We start from the raw sequence: 16,841 nt of genomic DNA, 5'->3' as shown, positions 1-16,841 counted from the left end.
ACAGGGAGGTTTGGGTCTTTCTTGCGGACAGACCGCAGGTGTTCTGCAAAACGGTCGCCCAGTTTGCATTTGGTCTCTCCAATGTAGAGGAGACCGCATTGGGAGCAACGAATGCAGTAGACTAAGTTAGGGGAAATGCAAGTGAAATGCTGCTTCACTTGAAAGGAGTGTTTGGGCCCTTGGACGGTGAGGAGAGAGGAAGTGAAGGGGCAGGTGTTGCATCTTCTGCGTGGGCATGGGGAGGTGCCATAGGTGGGGGTTGAGGAGTAGGGGGTGATGGAGGAGTGGACCAGGGTGTCCCGGAGGGAACGATCCCTACGGAATGCCGTCAGGAGGGGTGAAGGGAAGATGTGTTTGGTGGTGGCATCATGCTGGAGTTGGCGGAAATGGCGGAGGATGATCCTTTGAATGCGGAGGCTGGTGGGGTGATAAGTGAGGACAAGGGGGACCCTATCATGTTTCTGGGAAGGAGGAGAAGGCGTGAGGGAGGATGCGCGGGATATGGGCCGGACATGGTTGAGGGCCCTGTCAACGACCGTGGATGGAAAACCTCGGTTAAGGAAGAAGGAGGACATGTCAGAGGAGCTGTTTTTGAAGGTAGCGTCATCAGAACAGATGCGACGGAGGCGAAGGAACTGAGAGAATGGGATGGAGTCTTTACAGGAAGCGGGGTGTGAGGAGCTGTAGTCGAGGTAGCTGTGGGAGTCGGTAGGCTTGTAATGGATATTGGTGGACAGTCTATCATCAGAAATTGAGACAAAGAGGTCAAGGAAGGGAAGAGAAGTGTCAGAGATGGACCATGTGAAAATGATGGAGGGGTGGAGATTGGAAGCAAAATTAATACATTTTTCCAGGTCCCGACGAGAGCATGAAGCAGCACCGAAGTAATCATCGATGTACCGGAGAAAGAGTTGTGGGAGGGGGCCGGAGTAGGACTGGAACAAGGAACGTTCCACATACCCCATAAAGAGACAGGCATAGCTGGGGCCCATGCGGGTACCCATAGCCATACCTTTTATTTGGAGGAAGTGAGAGGAGTTAAAGGAGAAATTGTTCAGTGTGAGAACAAGTTCAGCCAGACGGAGGAGAGTAGTGGTGGATGGGGATTGTTCGGGCCTCTGTTCAAGAAAGAAGCTAAGGGCCCTCAGACCATCCTGGTGGGGGATGGAGGTGTAGAGGGATTAGACATCCATGGTGAAGAGGAAGCGGTTGGGGCCAGGGAATTGGAAATTGTTGATGTGACATAAGGTGTCAGAGGAATCACGGATGTAGGTGGGAAGGGACTGGACAAGGGGAGAAGGGAGTCAAGATAACGAGAAATGAGTTCCGTGGGGCAGGAACAGGCTGACACGATCGGTCTGCTGGACCATGACCCCATCACAGAACATCAGGCCATTGTTTCCAGGACTGTCACTGACCTCATTTCCTCTGGAGATCTTCCTCCCACAGCTTCCAACTTGATAGTCGCCCAACCTCGGACGGCCCGCTTCTATCTCCTACCCAAAATCCACAAACAGAACTGTCCTGGCAGACCGATCGCGTCGGCCTGTTCCTGCCCCACGGAACTCATTTCTCGTTATCTTGACTCCACTTGAATTCAACAACTTTAGATCTTTAACTCCCCCTCCCCCCATCCCCACCCCGTTTCTCCCCCCTCCCCCTTTTTTTTTCAATAATTTATATAGATTCTTCTTTCCCCACCTATTTCTATTATTTTTAAAACTAAAACTAAAACCTTGTTAGTCTTTCCAACCCACCCCTACTAGAGCTGTACTTTGAGTGTCCTGTCTTCCATTCTTAATTAGCACTTTTCTTAGACAAATATCACCACCTTCAACACCTCTTTGATCCTTTTGTCTGTGACATCTTTTGATTATCTGCTCCTATCACTGCTTGCTTATCTCCACAATCACCACACCCTCAACTTCTCTCTCCCCCCGCCCCCCCACCTTAAACCAGCTTATATTTCTCCCCTCTCCTAACTGTGCTTCAGTTCTGCTGAAGGGCCGTGAAGGCTCGAAACGTTAACTGATTTCTTCTCCACCGATGCTGCCAGACCTGCTGAGTTTTTCCAGGTAATTCTGTTTTTGTTTTGGATTTCCAGCATCCGCAGTAGCTTTTAGCTTTTTGTTTTTATTTCTGGAGGTAATGATTAACAGCCTCTATTATTTTATAAGAATGATGTGTGAACTATTAACACCCCTGACAGTGATTGTGTATGTGTTGGGAAATTGTGTTCATGTGGTTTGAGTCTCTTTCATTCTTGCCTCTCAACATGAGATAATAAAGGGACAGAAAAAAATCAAAAAGTAGAACTGCGAGATAGGAAGCCAGTGAAGGACTATACCATTCATGTAAGGAGGGTCGCAGGTCTGTAAAAACCTACCTTTAGACAAGGGGGTAAATTTCCAATGAGTTCTCCGGCTGGTTCCCCATAACTTCAGCAGGAGAACCTCAAAGTCCTAGAAAAAGCATTGATGTTGGCTCTCTGGAATTGGGAGTTACAATAGTGAAGGAGGAAAACTCTTCTTTAGTGTCGGATCATTTATTTTCATATAAATTCCCATTTCTTTGTGCAATATTCATACCACGATATCCACACATTAAAATGAACACAGCCCATTCATATAGTATGTATTTAATAAAACATGTAATACCAACATTAAACATGGCACCAAGTTAGGATTTAAACTCTCTATAAAACAGCATATATTCCATCAGAAGTGTCTTACTGGTATGGTGAATACACTAGACTATACGGAATGTGTTATCGGAAGTGAATCAAGGCAGACAACAAGACAGCTGTGGATGGCAAGTTCAGACCTCTTTCAGGGGGTCCATGGTTGGAGCAGTCTCCTTCCAGAGAGGGGGCCAGGTAGCCTGGATACTAGGTCGCACCTTCACTCGATTGTAATAATCTAGCAGACAGGGATATCTTTTCTGTGACAGTCTACAATCCAAATGAAGAATATGTTATTAGAACTTTAGCATTGCAGGATTTCAATCAAGTTATTTGGCCTCCAGGAGTAAAACATTCAGTCCCTTTAGTTTCTTTATTTTGTACCCATTCACTGAACTTCACTCATCCTACATTGCATTAGGGCTTGGTCTCTGGTTTCCCTCCTCACTGGGAGTGAACAACAGATCGACAGTAGCAGCTACTATGACAGAATTTGCCCGGTCATCTCTCATACCAACACGGCAGTGGGGGTGGGGGAGGTAGGGAGGGGTACAAGGGGGGTGGTGGGTGGCAGAGAGTGAAAGGTCGCAAAGTGAATACAGGAGTCACAACAAGTATAACAAACACCAGCATTTATGTAGTGCCTTCATCATAGTAAAATGTCCCAAGGCACTTTACAGCACTGTTTTCAAACAAAATTTGACACTGAGCCACGTAAGGGAGTAGAAGGACAGATGACCTAAAATTTAGACAAAAAGGTAGGATTTAAGGAGCGTCATAAAGGGGGTAGAGAGGGTTGGGGAGCGAATTCCAGAGCTTAGGGGTTAGGCAACTGATGGCATAGCCACTAATATCAGAGCAATTAAAACTGGAAATGCACAAGAGGCCGGAATTGGATGAGCACAGATGCCTCAGAAAGATAAAAACAAAAAGCTAAAAGCTACTGCGGATGCTGGAAATCCAAAACAAAACAAAAACAGAATTACCTGGAAAAACTCAGCAAGTCTGGCAGCATCGGCGGAGAAGAAATCAGTCAACGTTTCGAGCCTCCATGGCCCTTCGGCAGTTCTGCCGAAGGGCCATGGAGGCTCGAAACATTGACTGATTTCTTCTCCGCCGATGCTGCCAGACTTGCTGAGTTTTTCCAGGTAATTCTGTTTTTGTTTTGCCTCAGAAAGATGTAGGGCTGGAGGAGATTACAGAAAGAGGGAGGGCCAAGGCCACAAGATAAGAATAAGAATTTTAAGATCGAGGCAGTAAAAGACCAGGAGCCAGTGTAGGTCAGTGATCACAGGGGTAATGAATGAATACGACTCGGTACAAATACAAGCAGAAGAGGAACTGAAGCCCACAGAGGAGGTGGGGGCAAGATGGAAGACTGACCAGGGGAGCATTAGAATAGTCAAGTCTAGAGGTAACAAGGCTGTAGATGAGGATTTAAGCAGTAGATCAGCTGAGGTAGGAGTGGAGCCAGGGGAAGATATTGAAGTAGAAGTACGCAGTCTTGGTAATGGTGTGGATATGTGGTCAGAAGTTCAGCTTGAGGTTAAATACAACACGAAGATTGCAAATAGTCTGGTTCAGCCACAGCTGCCAGAGAGAGGGATGGAGTCGGTGGCTAGGGAACAGATATTGTGGCAGGGGCTATAGGCAAGGTGAAGAGGCTGCAGTGGTGGTGGGGGAGGTAGGGGACACGGTACAGTAGATGATGGTACAGGCCCAGGTTAACAATTAGAAGTTGCACGTAATATACCAGAACTAAGTAGCAGTCATGTGAGGGCAGGCACAGTGGTACTGACACACAAGACAATGCATGAATAATAATGTAGCTGGTTACAAATTAGTACCACTTGCTAACCAGCCTGTAGTTGTTGCTGATCTGGGATCCAATAGATTGTAAGGCAGCTGGTGCTGACGGAATTGTTACAAACACTGGTCTTTATAAGATGATTATGTTTTAAACTGTCTCCCTTAATTCAAGGTAAAATTGAGTATTTTGGAAAAGGGGGAATATGACCTCCTACGATATCTGGACAGTGGACATTTGGAAGCACCGGGGTCTCAGTCAGTCAGGAAGATCTGAAGAGGGAGACTAGTAACAGGTGCTACTAAACCAGGCAGAGGAAAAGGACTGTTTTTTGAGTTAGCACCAAGCAGAGTGCTGGTGAGGATGGATCCCCTGTTCAAAGAAACTAGGCTTGTCTCAAGGAGTCGCCAGAGGGTGTCTTGCTACTGGAAATCAATTCAATTATGCTCATAAGATTAAGTGAGGGGGACTTTGTTTAAAAGGACACTGGAAGATTCACCTGGTTGGGCAGGGAGATGAGATCCTGTTAAAGCCGGGAGGATTTTGGGAGTGAAACACAAGACTCATTTCTACTGAGTGCAGTATAATGTTTACACATGACTTGGGGTTTTTGGTTGTGTTAAGAAGTTAATGGGAAATATCTTTTCTGTAGATTAGTGGATCAGTTACCTACTGAACAATGTTCATTCAATGTTGCTTTTAGTTTGTTTGTTACAGTAAAAGTCTTAAAACATGAAATCGTGTTGATTCTTTGCACTGGTTACTGGCAACTTCATATCTTTTTTAAAAAAAGTTATTGATCTCCAGAGGGATCATAACAGGACCCAATGGACAGGTGTAAACCAGCTAGAATCCAATGGTCTGGGGCAATCCTGCTGGGTTAGCCTGTCATTACCCTGATTCCTTTCTCTCCCTAGCTCCAGATCACCAGGCATGCACTAAGTGCTAAGTTCTAATGGCCCCAGTACAGATTCTTGTGGAACGCCATTGGTGACTCCTTTGATTTTTCAATACAACTTTATCAACCACCATTTGCTATCACTGGTTTGGCCAATCATCAGAAGTTTGCCTCAAATCTCAACACTAGTGTCATGGATGATGAGTCAGAAACCTTTCTAAGATCTAAACGTAACACATTCACAACATAATGGCACAGGCAACCCAATGTTGCCTCTTCAAAGATCAGCAGCAGATCTGTTCAGGAAGTTCACTTGCCCATAATCCATGCTGACTTCCTCACACCATCCATTCCCCACCTGAGGGTTCATTAATCCCCTCACCATCCCACTGTGGGGGATTCATTACTCACCCCACCATCCCATTGTACCTGCAGCTTCATTAACCTCACTCAATGGGGAGAATGTGGGGCCGGGGGGGCGGGGGGGTGGGGGGCATTGATGGGCGTGTGTGGGGGCGAGGACCTTTATGTTTTTATTTTAACTGGGACAAAGTCCCACAGCACTGAAGTGGGCCTTTTAAACAACCCGCCTCCACACCCTTCAGCCCCTGTGGCTGCCTCCTTTCCCAGGTTGGCTGGCCCAACTCCAGCCCACACTTGCCCCTGGCAATGAGGATCATGCCTTTGTGGGCACATCCTCCCGGGGCAGGTGGAGCATGCTGGAAATTTTCCTAACTCCCGCTACCCAACTCAGTCATGAAAATCCGGGCCTTAAATTCAATTTATTAATAAATCTAATAAAATTCTGGTCTCTTTAATAATGATCATGAAACCATTGGATTGTCATAAAAACCCATTTGGTTTGCTAATGTCCTTCAGGGAAGGAAATCTGCTGTGCTTACCCGGTCTGGCTCATGTGCAACTCCAGACCTGCAGCAATGTGGTTAACTCTTAACTGCCCTCTGAAATGGCCTAGCACACCACTCAGTTGAAGGCAGCTCACCTGTTCAAGGGGTAATTAGCGGTGGGCGATAAATGCTGGCCTTGCCAGCAACGCTCACATCACAAGAACGAAAAAAATTAACCCTCTCAACATCCATCGCAATCTGGGAGGAATTCACTGAACTCTTACATAATCCAACAATCAGCAAGATATGTCCCAAAAACATGTTTCTTTTAACTTCATTATGATTATCGCTTCATGAATCTATGCAATCTATTAAATACCTATTTGGGAAGTTAATGGAGAACCTGGCACAATTACTCCAATTAATTGTGCGTCAGCAGTAATGCATCCAAACTCTCAGGAAGCTCAGGGTAAAGTTGTGCGATGCTGCTAATGCAGAAAACAACACAGAGAAAAAGCTCATCTTGTTGAAAGCATCCTCAGTACATGCTATAAAAAAACCCAAGATCAGTTGGACTTTGAAATTGACATTGGTTTCAGGTATTTATTGAATTCAAATTCCACCATCTGCCTGTAGTGAGATTCAAACCCCGGTCCCCAGAGCATTACCCTGGGTCTCTGGATTACTAGTCCAGTGACACCGGTGGCATTGTGGTGTTGTCACTGGACTAGTAATCCAGAGACCCAGGGTAATGCTCTGGGGACCGGGGTTTGAATCCCACCACAGGCAGATGGTGGAATTTGAATTCAATAAATACCTGAAACCAAGGTCAATTTTTTGCAGCAGTTTCTATAGAGATATTTTATATTTAACAACGCAGCAGTCAGTAACTCACCCAAATCGGACACAGAGGGCCAGATGTGGGAACAGGACGACATCAGCCATGGTGAAGTTCTTCCCTGCTATATATGATTGTGGTGGCATCTGAAAACAGGAGAAAGGAGAGATTAGAGCTGCATATTAACACAAAATAGCAAAGAGATGACAGCATACAAGTTTGTGAAAGGACATCGTCGATGGTCCAATGCCCTTCCTTCTTTGGGAGCTATTGCTTCCCTTCCTCATTCCCACACAAGCTATTCGAGCATCAACTCTCTCTATCACGCAGCTACAATACCAAACACTGACCTCCACCGGTCCTGTACCAGCTACAATACCAAAGACTGACCTCCACCGGTCCTGTACCAGCTACAATACCAAAGACTGACCTCCACCGGTCCTGTACCAGCTACAATACCAAACACTGACTTCCACCGGTCCTGTACCAGCTACAATACCAAAGACTGACCTCCACCGGTCCTGTACCAGCTACAATACCAAAGACTGACCTCCACCGGTCCTGTACCAGCTACAATATCAAACACTGACCTCCACCGGTCCTACCTGTAATTGCTATCGAGTGACCCCAGCAAGGATTCATGGATGGAATCAATGTGTCAAACACAGAAAACCTAATCCGCCAACAATCATTTAAAAAGCATTTTTTTCCTTTTCCTTTGCTCAGAACAGAAACGGATAAGTGGCTGGAAGGTTCTATCTACTAATGCTTCCCTTCATTTCCATCAATAACGAAAAAATTAGCCTAAATTTGATTTTAATTCATGACAGTATATTAAAGATGGCAGTATCACTTTGAGTTTTGAAACCGGATTGGTCAGTCTCAGTCAGGTACTCCAGATTGTGTGAAATGGGATTGGTCAGTCTCAATCCAGCTCCCCTGAACTGTGTGAAGTGGGAATAGTCAGTCTCAGTCAGGTCCTCCAGGCTATGTGAAATGGGATTGGTCAGTCTCAGTTCAGTTCGTCCAGAATGTGAGAAATGAGATTGGTCAGTCTCAGTCCAGTTCCTCCAGACAGTGTGAAATGGGATTGGTCAGTCTCAGTCCAGTTCCTCCAGACTGTGTGAAATGGGATTGGTCAATCTCAGTCCAGTTCCTCCAGACTGTGTGAAATGGGATTGGTCAGTCTCACTCCAGTTCCTCCAGAATGTGTGAAATGGGATTGGTCAGTCTCAGTCAGGACCTCCAGACTGTGTGAAATGGGATTGGTCATTCTCAATCCAGCTCCCCTGAACTGTGTGAAATGGGATTGGTCAGTCTCAGTCCAGTCACTCAAGGCTATGTGAAATGGGATTGGTCAGTCTCAGTCCAGTTCGTCCAGAATGTGAGAAACGAGGTTGGTCAGTCTCAGTCAGGTCCTCCAGGCTGTGTGAAATGGGATTGGTCAGTTTCAGTCCAGTTCCTCCAGACAGTGTGAAATGGGTTTGGTCAGTCTCAGTCCAGCTCCTCCAGACTGTGTGAAATGGGTTTGGTCAGTCTCAGTCCAGACCCTCCAGACAGTGTGAAATGGGATTGGTCAGTCTCAGTCCAGACCCTCCAGACAGTGTGAAATGGGATTGGTCAGTCTCAGTCCAGTTCCTCCAGACAGTGTGAAATGGGATTGGTCCGTCTCAGTCCAGTTCGTCCACCATCTGTGAAACTGGATTGGTCAGTTTCAGACCTGGTCAGACAGTGTAAAATGGGGTTAGTCAGTTTCACTCCAGTTCCTCCAGACTGTGTGAAATGGGATTGGTCTGTCTCAGTCCAGTTCGTCCAGAATGTGTGAAACTGGATTGGTCAGTTTCAGTCCTGGTCATTCAGACTGTGTGAAATGGGATTGGTCAGTCTCAGTCCAGACCCTCCAGACTGTGTGAAACGGGATTGGTCAGTCTCAGTCCAGGCCCTCCAGAATGTGTGAAATGGGATTGGTCAGTCTCAGTCCAGTTCCTCCAGACAGTGTGAAATGGGTTTGGTCAGTCTCAGTCCAGTTCCTCCAGACAGTGTGAAATGGGATTGGTCAGTCTGAGTCCAGTTCCTCCAGACAGTGTGAAATGGGATTGGTCAGTTTCAGTCCAGTTCCTCCAGACAGTGTGAAATGGGATTGGTCAGTCTCAGTCCAGTTCCTCCAGACAGTGTGAAATGGGTTTGGTCAGTCTCAGTCTAGTTCCTCCAGACAGTGTGAAATGGGATTGGTCAGTCTCAGTCCAGTTCCTCCAGACAGTGTGAAATGGGATTGGTCCGTCTCAGTCCAGTTCGTCCAGAATGTGTGAAACTTGATTGGTCAGTTTCAGACCTGGTCATTCAGACTGTGTAAAATGGGGTTGGTCAGTTTCACTCCAGTTCCTCCAGACTGTGAAATGGGATTGGTCAGTCTGTCAGGTCCTCCAGACTGTGTGAAATGGAATTGGTCAGTCTCAGTCCAGTTCGTCCAGAATGTGTGAATCTGGATTGGTCAGTTTCAGTCCTGGTCATTCAGACTGTGTGAAATGGGATTGGTCAGTCTCAGTCCAGGCCCTCCAGAATGCGTGAAATGGGATTGGTCAGTCTGTCAGGTCCTCTAGACTGTGTGAAATGGGATTGGTCAGTCTCAGTCCAATTCCTCCAGACTGTGTGACTGGGATTGGTCAGTCTCAGTCCAGTTCCTCCAGACTGTGTGACTGGGATTGATCAGTCTCACTCCAGTTCCTCCAGGATGTGTGAAATGGGAATGGTCAGTCTCACTCCAGTTCCTCCAGACTGTGTGAATGGGGTTGGTCAGCCTTAGTCCAGTTTCTCCAGTCTGTGTGAATGAGATTGGTCAGTCTCATGGATACTCAGTTTTGAGCTGCTAGATCTGATGTCTATCTTTCCCATTCTGCATGGTGGTAGTGTCAGACAACACGATGGAGAGTATCCTCAGTGTGAGGACAGTCTTAATCTCCACAACGGCTGCACGCTGGTCGCTCCTAGAGTGTCCAGAAATGATGATGCTGTTGTCTGTGGGGGTTTAGCTCTGTGTGGCAGCTCAGGTTAGCACCTTTCAGCCCACTTGATTGTCATCCCATCCACCACTTTAAACATTTATGCCCTCCACAAGTAGCACACAACAGTGTGTACCATCTACAAGATGCACGGCAGCAGCAACCCAAGGCTCCTTTGACAGCACTTTCCAAATCCATGAGCTGTACACCGAGATGCACAAGGGCAGCAGACATATGGAAACAGCGCCACCTGGGGGAGGCAGTGGCATAGTGCTATTATAACTGGACATGCGTTTGGAGACCCAGGGTAATGCTCTAGGGACTTGGTTTCGAATACCGCCAAGGTAGATGGTGAAATTTGAATTAAATAAAAATCCAGAATTAAAAACCTGATTGTGACCCTGAAACCATTGCTGATTGTCTGTTTCACCTACGCCCTACCATCCTTTCCTGGCTACATGTGACTCCAGACCCACAGCAATGTGGTTGACTCTTAAATGCCCTCTGAATGAGGGCAATTAGGAATGAGAAATAAATGCCAGCCTAGCCAGTGATGCCCAGATCCCATGAATGAATAAAAAAAAAGTTTCCCTCCAAGTCACACAGCATCCTGACTTGGAACTACATTCCCCTGGCCTCACTGTTGCTGGTCAAAATTCTGGAACTCCATCCCTAACACCACATGGACTGCAGCAGTTCAAGAAGGCAGCTCACCACCGAACTCTCAAGGGCAATTAGGGATGAGCAATAAATGCTGGCCTGGCCACCCATGCCCATTTCCTGTGAATGAATATAAACATAACCCTTACCCAACAAAATTCTATCAATCTCAGTCTTGAAAATGCCACGTTTCCACTTCCCTCTGTGCAAGCAAAAAAGTGCTGCCTAATTTCATTCCTGAGCAGCCTAGCTCTAATTATCAAAATGTGTCCCCTCGTTCTGGACTCCCCCATCAAGGAAATAGTTTATCTCTATCTAGCCTCCTTTTCTGATTTTAAGGCCCTCAATTAGTTCACCCCTCAATGCTGTAAACTTAAGGGAATACAAGCCTAGCTTATGCAGCCTGTCTTCATAATTTAACCTGTTAAGCCTGACTGTCATTGTAGACAATGATGTACAGCCTCCAGTGCTAATGTGTCCTTCCTGAGGTGTGGTGCCCCAAACTGAACCTAGTATTCCAGATGGGGTATAACCACTGCTCTAGACAACTGAAGCATCACTTTGTCCTCATTGCATTCCAGTCCCCTTGAGTTAAGGAACCTACCTTCTTCAGATATCCTTCCCAGAGAGTAAACTCTGTAGTCAGTGCAGATTTATTTCTCGCCAGTGCAGTATCATGTCGCTCTGGTTCCGGAACCATCCAATTGTAGAAAGCAAAATCAGCTGCAGGTAGAATAAGAATGAGATTAAAACAGTTCCTGCTTCTCATAACATTGATAAACCTCTCATCCGAATGTCACTGTCACAGCGATTGCTGTAATCTTGCCGTTATTCAGGTGAGCTGCTCACCATTAGCAGTTAGATTCCAGCAATTCCTGCAACAGTTCACTTGCCTTTTCTAAAATCACCTCCCAACCAGGAAGCCCGTTGAGAGTCAGCTGCCATTTTCCTGTGAGCCGCTGAGGAAGACTCAGTGTAGTTTGTTGAAGGCAATCTATCGGGCCGTACGGACACAGACTGTGCTGAGTTAGGTTTAGCTTCAGGAACTGATGGAGATGGGACTGTGTGCGCTGAACCATTTGGATCCTTACTCCACAGGAGCTATTCTAGCTTTCCTTCTCAAGCAATGTGTGTATGCGTGTAGTGGCCCTGCTCTGTGAAAATGGGTTCCTGAATACCCCCGCCACCTCACTCTCCTCCTTATCCCCACTCCTCCATCTGCCTCCTCTGCACACACTCCTTCTGCCTCTCCATCTGCCTTGCCCCTCCCCCTTCCTTCTGCTCAACCTTCCTCTACCCTTCATACCCCCACTTTCCCACACCCCTCTTCACCTCCCCCTTACCTCATTCTCCCCTTGCCTCCCTCTAACCTGCCCCTTCTACATCACTCCTCCCTCTTCCCTGCACTTCATACTCTCCTTCCCTCCCTTCTATCTCACCAGCCTACCCCCACCCCCAGAACACAATTGCGAGTATTGCAGTCTGAATGAATTGTAACAGCAGCACAATGTCTCTCAGTCAGAAACTTACCCATTTTCTGGTGCAGAGTTAAAACTTCAAACATTCTCTGGTAAACCAGAGCTTGTTCTGCTGGGGCATCTGGAATCAGTTGGTAGCCTTGGGATTTGTACTGACCCTGTAAGGCAGAGGAGAACAGAGGATATAAACATACAAGGAAATCCTGAGGAATGTTTTGTTTCAAGCTATTTGAAACTTCACTTTCAAACGTAGTCACTTTTTATTCACTCATGGCTTTGTGGTAAGATGGGCCATAACTTCCCTCACCTCCAGTCATTCCTGCACATTTACCCAGTTTAACTGGCAGCAGCTGTAACACTGGCAGAGATTGAATTACTAACTCTGCCAGGTATATTCCAAGAGGTTTCATCATGTGATGTGATAGCTTTAAGAACTGGATCAGTCAAAACTTGCACAACTGGTATATTATTAATTCTTTGTATATGGAGGGGACTATTCATGCCGGGTTTTATGGAGTTTTAAAATCAGTTTCTGATATTGGCTTAAGATCTGATGTAATTGAAGAGGAGCCAGTGAGCCTGTGCCTAATTGGTGCTGTCAGTTCATACGGTGTTGGGTTATACAGTCTTCAGGAATGATAATATGTTACAAGGTTCAAGGCATTTTGAAGATTCCCTAGGATTGGGAAATTATTCTTCAATTCCTGTACATTCCAGGACAATCCTAGAGAGTTGAGCACCTCACATAGACATGTCATCATGGCAAAGACACTAGCATAGGTGAAGAAATTCCAAGAAGTGTGTTTTAAAATTTACAGCTAGTTTTTTCAAAATTTAATTCTTGCTGGTTTTCTCCCTTCCTCATATCTTCTTCTGTCAGGAAGTGATTTTACTTCCCAGAGTTACCAACAGCCACCTGCTGTTAACGGCTGAGATCAGTGAATGCGACACTGACACTTGTGGTACCTGGAATTCCACGCCCATCATATAAAATGGCACAAAGCACAACTCAACAAACTCACTGCGAATGCTAGGGACTGCCTGCTCCTCTTAAAGTCACATCATACCACAGATGGCAGCCATGGCTCAGTGGTTGCAACCCTGCCTTGGAGTCAGAAGGTTGTCATTTCAAGTCCCACTCCACGGGCTGGAGCACAAAACCCTGGCTGAAACTCCAGGGATACAAACCCACCATTATTGGAGCAGGGGAGAAGACCATACCGGGGGGGGGGGAGGGAGTGCCTATGGGGGCACAGATGGCAACACCTATCCTTGGGCTGAAGACACAGTCGGGAGAGTAATGGGGCTGATCGCTGAAGGTGGAATGTGAAAGGAGCCAAGGAACAGTGACAGTCTTGGATACACCTGAGTATCAGCAAATGACTGAGTTCCATTTAGTAATGCCAATTCAAAATGACTCTAGATGTTAGAGCCAAGAAAAATGTGATTTAAAAAATGCTTATGGTTCAACATCGCATCTGAACTTTGGATATATGTGTGTGAGATTGTACGAGGGGTCGGAATGCACCAGAAGGTGACGAGGAACAGCCAACAGCTTGCAAATAATGGGCTGCCGATCTTGTTTGGTACAGTTTCCTCGCTGGGTTCCTTTGTGATTGGGCTTCCTCTTCATCTAGCACCAGGCCCTGCAGATAGTGAGCACTGTGCTGAGATGGGCCAAGAAGAGAACAATCTGATAACCCACCCTGTACGCACCAACCTGTCTACTGAACTACCTGCCAGTTGGAGCGGGAGGGGATCTATTCCAGTTAGAACCAATCACCAGGGCTTTGACCTTTCTCACTCATTCCAGCCTGACTGGGTGTCATTTCCAACTAGCTCTTATCTCACTAATCCACATCTTCACCAAGGTTGGCAAATATCTGAAACTGATTTTCAAATTAAAAGGCTGTCTCCATACTCCATAAAGCATCTTAACTTTAATAAAAACAGAAAATTCTGGAAAACTCAGCAGGTCTAACAGCATCTGTGGAGAGAGAAACAGAGTTAATGTTTTGAGTCTGTATGACCCTTCTTCAGAGCTCCAAGCTCCACAAGGGAACGCCAGGTTGATAACATTGAGACCCTGCAGACTTTATCCTTTATTTTATAACACCCATCCTCCAAAGCCCATCTCTGCAGAGAGACTGTATCTGTTTGTCCTTTGTCTGTGTGTGTATGCCTGTGTGTGTGTGTGTATGTGTGTGTGTGTGTGCATGTGCGTGCGTGGGAGGAATTCTTTAGGAAGAGATAGATCGTTCTACTTCCTGATTACAATTGTGTGTTAACCAGTAGTTGAAACTCATTTAAAAGGAGTGTTGTTTTAAAATAAATTATCCATTCTAAGTTTTTTTTGAAAGAAGCCTGGTCAGTCTCTTTTCTTCTGGGTACTAGAGATATAGGTAAACAACTGGCCATTTTGGTGACATAACTAAACATTTAAATGAATGGTACAGCCTGCAGAGTAGTGGGGCTTGATAATTCGCACACTCCTCCCATCCCTTTAATTTGGACCTGCTGCTCAATATTAACCATCCCACTCCCATCATGGAAGGTCACCCATCCACAGAGGTCTGCACTGGCACCATAGCACAAAAATAAGTACCATAGTGGTTTAGGTACAGAAAATAGAAATACTGGGCCGGTCAGGCAGCACCTTCAGAGAGACAAACAAGGTTAAAGTTTCAGGTCAGTGACCTTTCATCAGGACTGGCAAAAGAAAGTTAACAGGTTTAAAACATGTACAGAGGCAGGGAAAGGGGAGAGGAGAGGAATGACTAAAAAGGAAGGTCTGTAATAGGACAAGAGAGATTAAATGACAAAAGGGCTGATAGTGTAAGACAAAAGAAGGTGGTAATGGGACAGGTGGAAAACAAAAGATGGGTCTGGATGGATCTATAAATGAGAAAAGCAGAATCATCGCTGGTCTCTGTCACCTGAAAACAAGCTGGCCTTTCCCTGGGGGGATGCTGAATGCCAGCTCTCCGGCACCTCCTCCTACCTCCCTCTGGACCATGACCCCACTACCATGGTTTTCAGGGAACTGTCACTGACCTCACCTCCTCTGGAGATTTTCCCTCCACTTCCTCCAACATAATAGGCTCTAACCCCCTTCTCAAAATTACCAATCCTGATACATCCATCATTTTAGCCTGTTCCTGCCCCACTGAATAAATCTCTTTGTATCTTGACTCTAATCTTTCTTCCTGTGAGTTTCTTCCCACCAATGTTCAAGAATCTCCCAGTGACAGTTTGCAGTACTGGCTTGAACCGTCTTCTCTTCATCATGGACATCCAAATCCCCTCCATCTTCCACCTGGACAGTCTGAGATTCTCTTTGCTTCTTCCCTGAACAGAGGCCCAAACGGTCTCTATCCATCACCACCCTCCTCTCCCTGGCTAAACTTGTTCTAACATTCCACAACTTTTCTTTTTAACTCAGCTCAGCTCCTCCAAATAAAAGGCATTAGTTACTATAGGTAAGCAAATGGGCTCTAGTTATGCCTTTCATTTTGTGTGATATGTGGAGCATTCTTTGTTCCAGTCCTACTCGGCCCCCGCCCCCTACCCCTCTTTTTCCGGCTGCGCTAATAACTCTGTCAGTGCCTCTTGGGGCGCTCACCCTGAACCAGGAAATTTCAATCAACTTTGATTCCAATTTCCGTCCCACCCTCACACGGTCCATGGCGGATCATCCACTTCTTTGTCTCCATTGCTGGAGATAGACTATCGATCAATATCCAGGAGAAGCGCAACGGCTCCTTCGATTATCTGAGTATTTGCAACATGTCCTGTTTTTATTTCCGATTTCACTTTTGTGCACTTTGAGCTCCCTGAGCCTTCCTGGTTTGTCTGGGCTACGGATACTTTGAACCATCGGGGGGAGCTCTTGGCGACTCAAAACGGACATCTCAGGTCGTCCAAACATCCAGACTGAGAGTGAGCGTCCGGAAACCTGGCCACATGGATGTAGTTTGGATCTGAAGCACAGTGACACTTACCTCCAGGTACATGCAGGCCGCCAAAGATTCGTTCACGATGTTGCCGTTGTGCTTGAAGCTTGGAAGCTGGGACGGAAAAATGGTCACAAAATGAAGTCAGTTCAAGAATGACTGGAAAGTTGTTAACCCGATTTTAAGTTGTAAAATAGCAAGTTTATCTCAGAAAGACACGGGACCGGGCAGTGTAGTGTAGAGAAAAAACTATACAGAACTGTTTACACACTCTGGATTAACTACAGAACCCTGCTCAGAGCATAAAAGTTTTCATTACTTGTCCCCTGGGGTTTATTGCCAGAACTTCCGGTGACTTGTGCTCCTGTTTGTCAAAACTCAGCAATTTTTGCGGGATCGCATGCAGTTTCTTCTCTTGGAGAGCGATCATGATCCTCCAGCAGGGCGGCGAGCCCGAACCCCAGAATAAGATCGTGTTGTCAGCCATTGATCAGCTCTGGACACGCTATACCCACACTCGTCCGTCTGCCGGCTTCTTTCTGCTAACTCACCACCGCACCCACGGTTTTATCTGAGCCTGGAGTCAGCTGATCGTAAATCGTGTTGTAATCCAGGAAATGACATTGCAAAAGTGAAAAAGATGATGAGCCCATTCACCTGGAATACGTATTTCACAGGAT

General features: G+C 46.2%; 1 protein-coding gene across 1 annotated transcript; it reads right to left on the bottom strand.

The window, feature by feature from the left end:
* Positions 1–2,622: 2,622 nt before the first annotated feature.
* Positions 2,623–16,841, bottom strand: LOC144681849 (glutathione S-transferase A-like). The gene is made up of 6 exons (XM_078543901.1): positions 16,481–16,841; positions 16,210–16,275; positions 12,261–12,366; positions 11,335–11,453; positions 7,129–7,217; positions 2,623–2,950 (listed from the first exon to the last, which is right to left on the bottom strand). Exons 1-6 carry the CDS (start codon positions 16,646–16,648, stop codon positions 2,818–2,820), a joined length of 681 nt encoding a protein of 226 aa, XP_078400027.1. The 5' UTR covers positions 16,649–16,841; the 3' UTR covers positions 2,623–2,817.

Source organism: Cetorhinus maximus, chromosome 6 (assembly GCF_964194155.1).
Source record: "Cetorhinus maximus chromosome 6, sCetMax3.hap1.1, whole genome shotgun sequence".
Lineage (NCBI taxonomy): Eukaryota > Metazoa > Chordata > Chondrichthyes > Lamniformes > Cetorhinidae > Cetorhinus > Cetorhinus maximus.
This window is presented reverse-complemented; position numbering and strand designations above follow the sequence as displayed.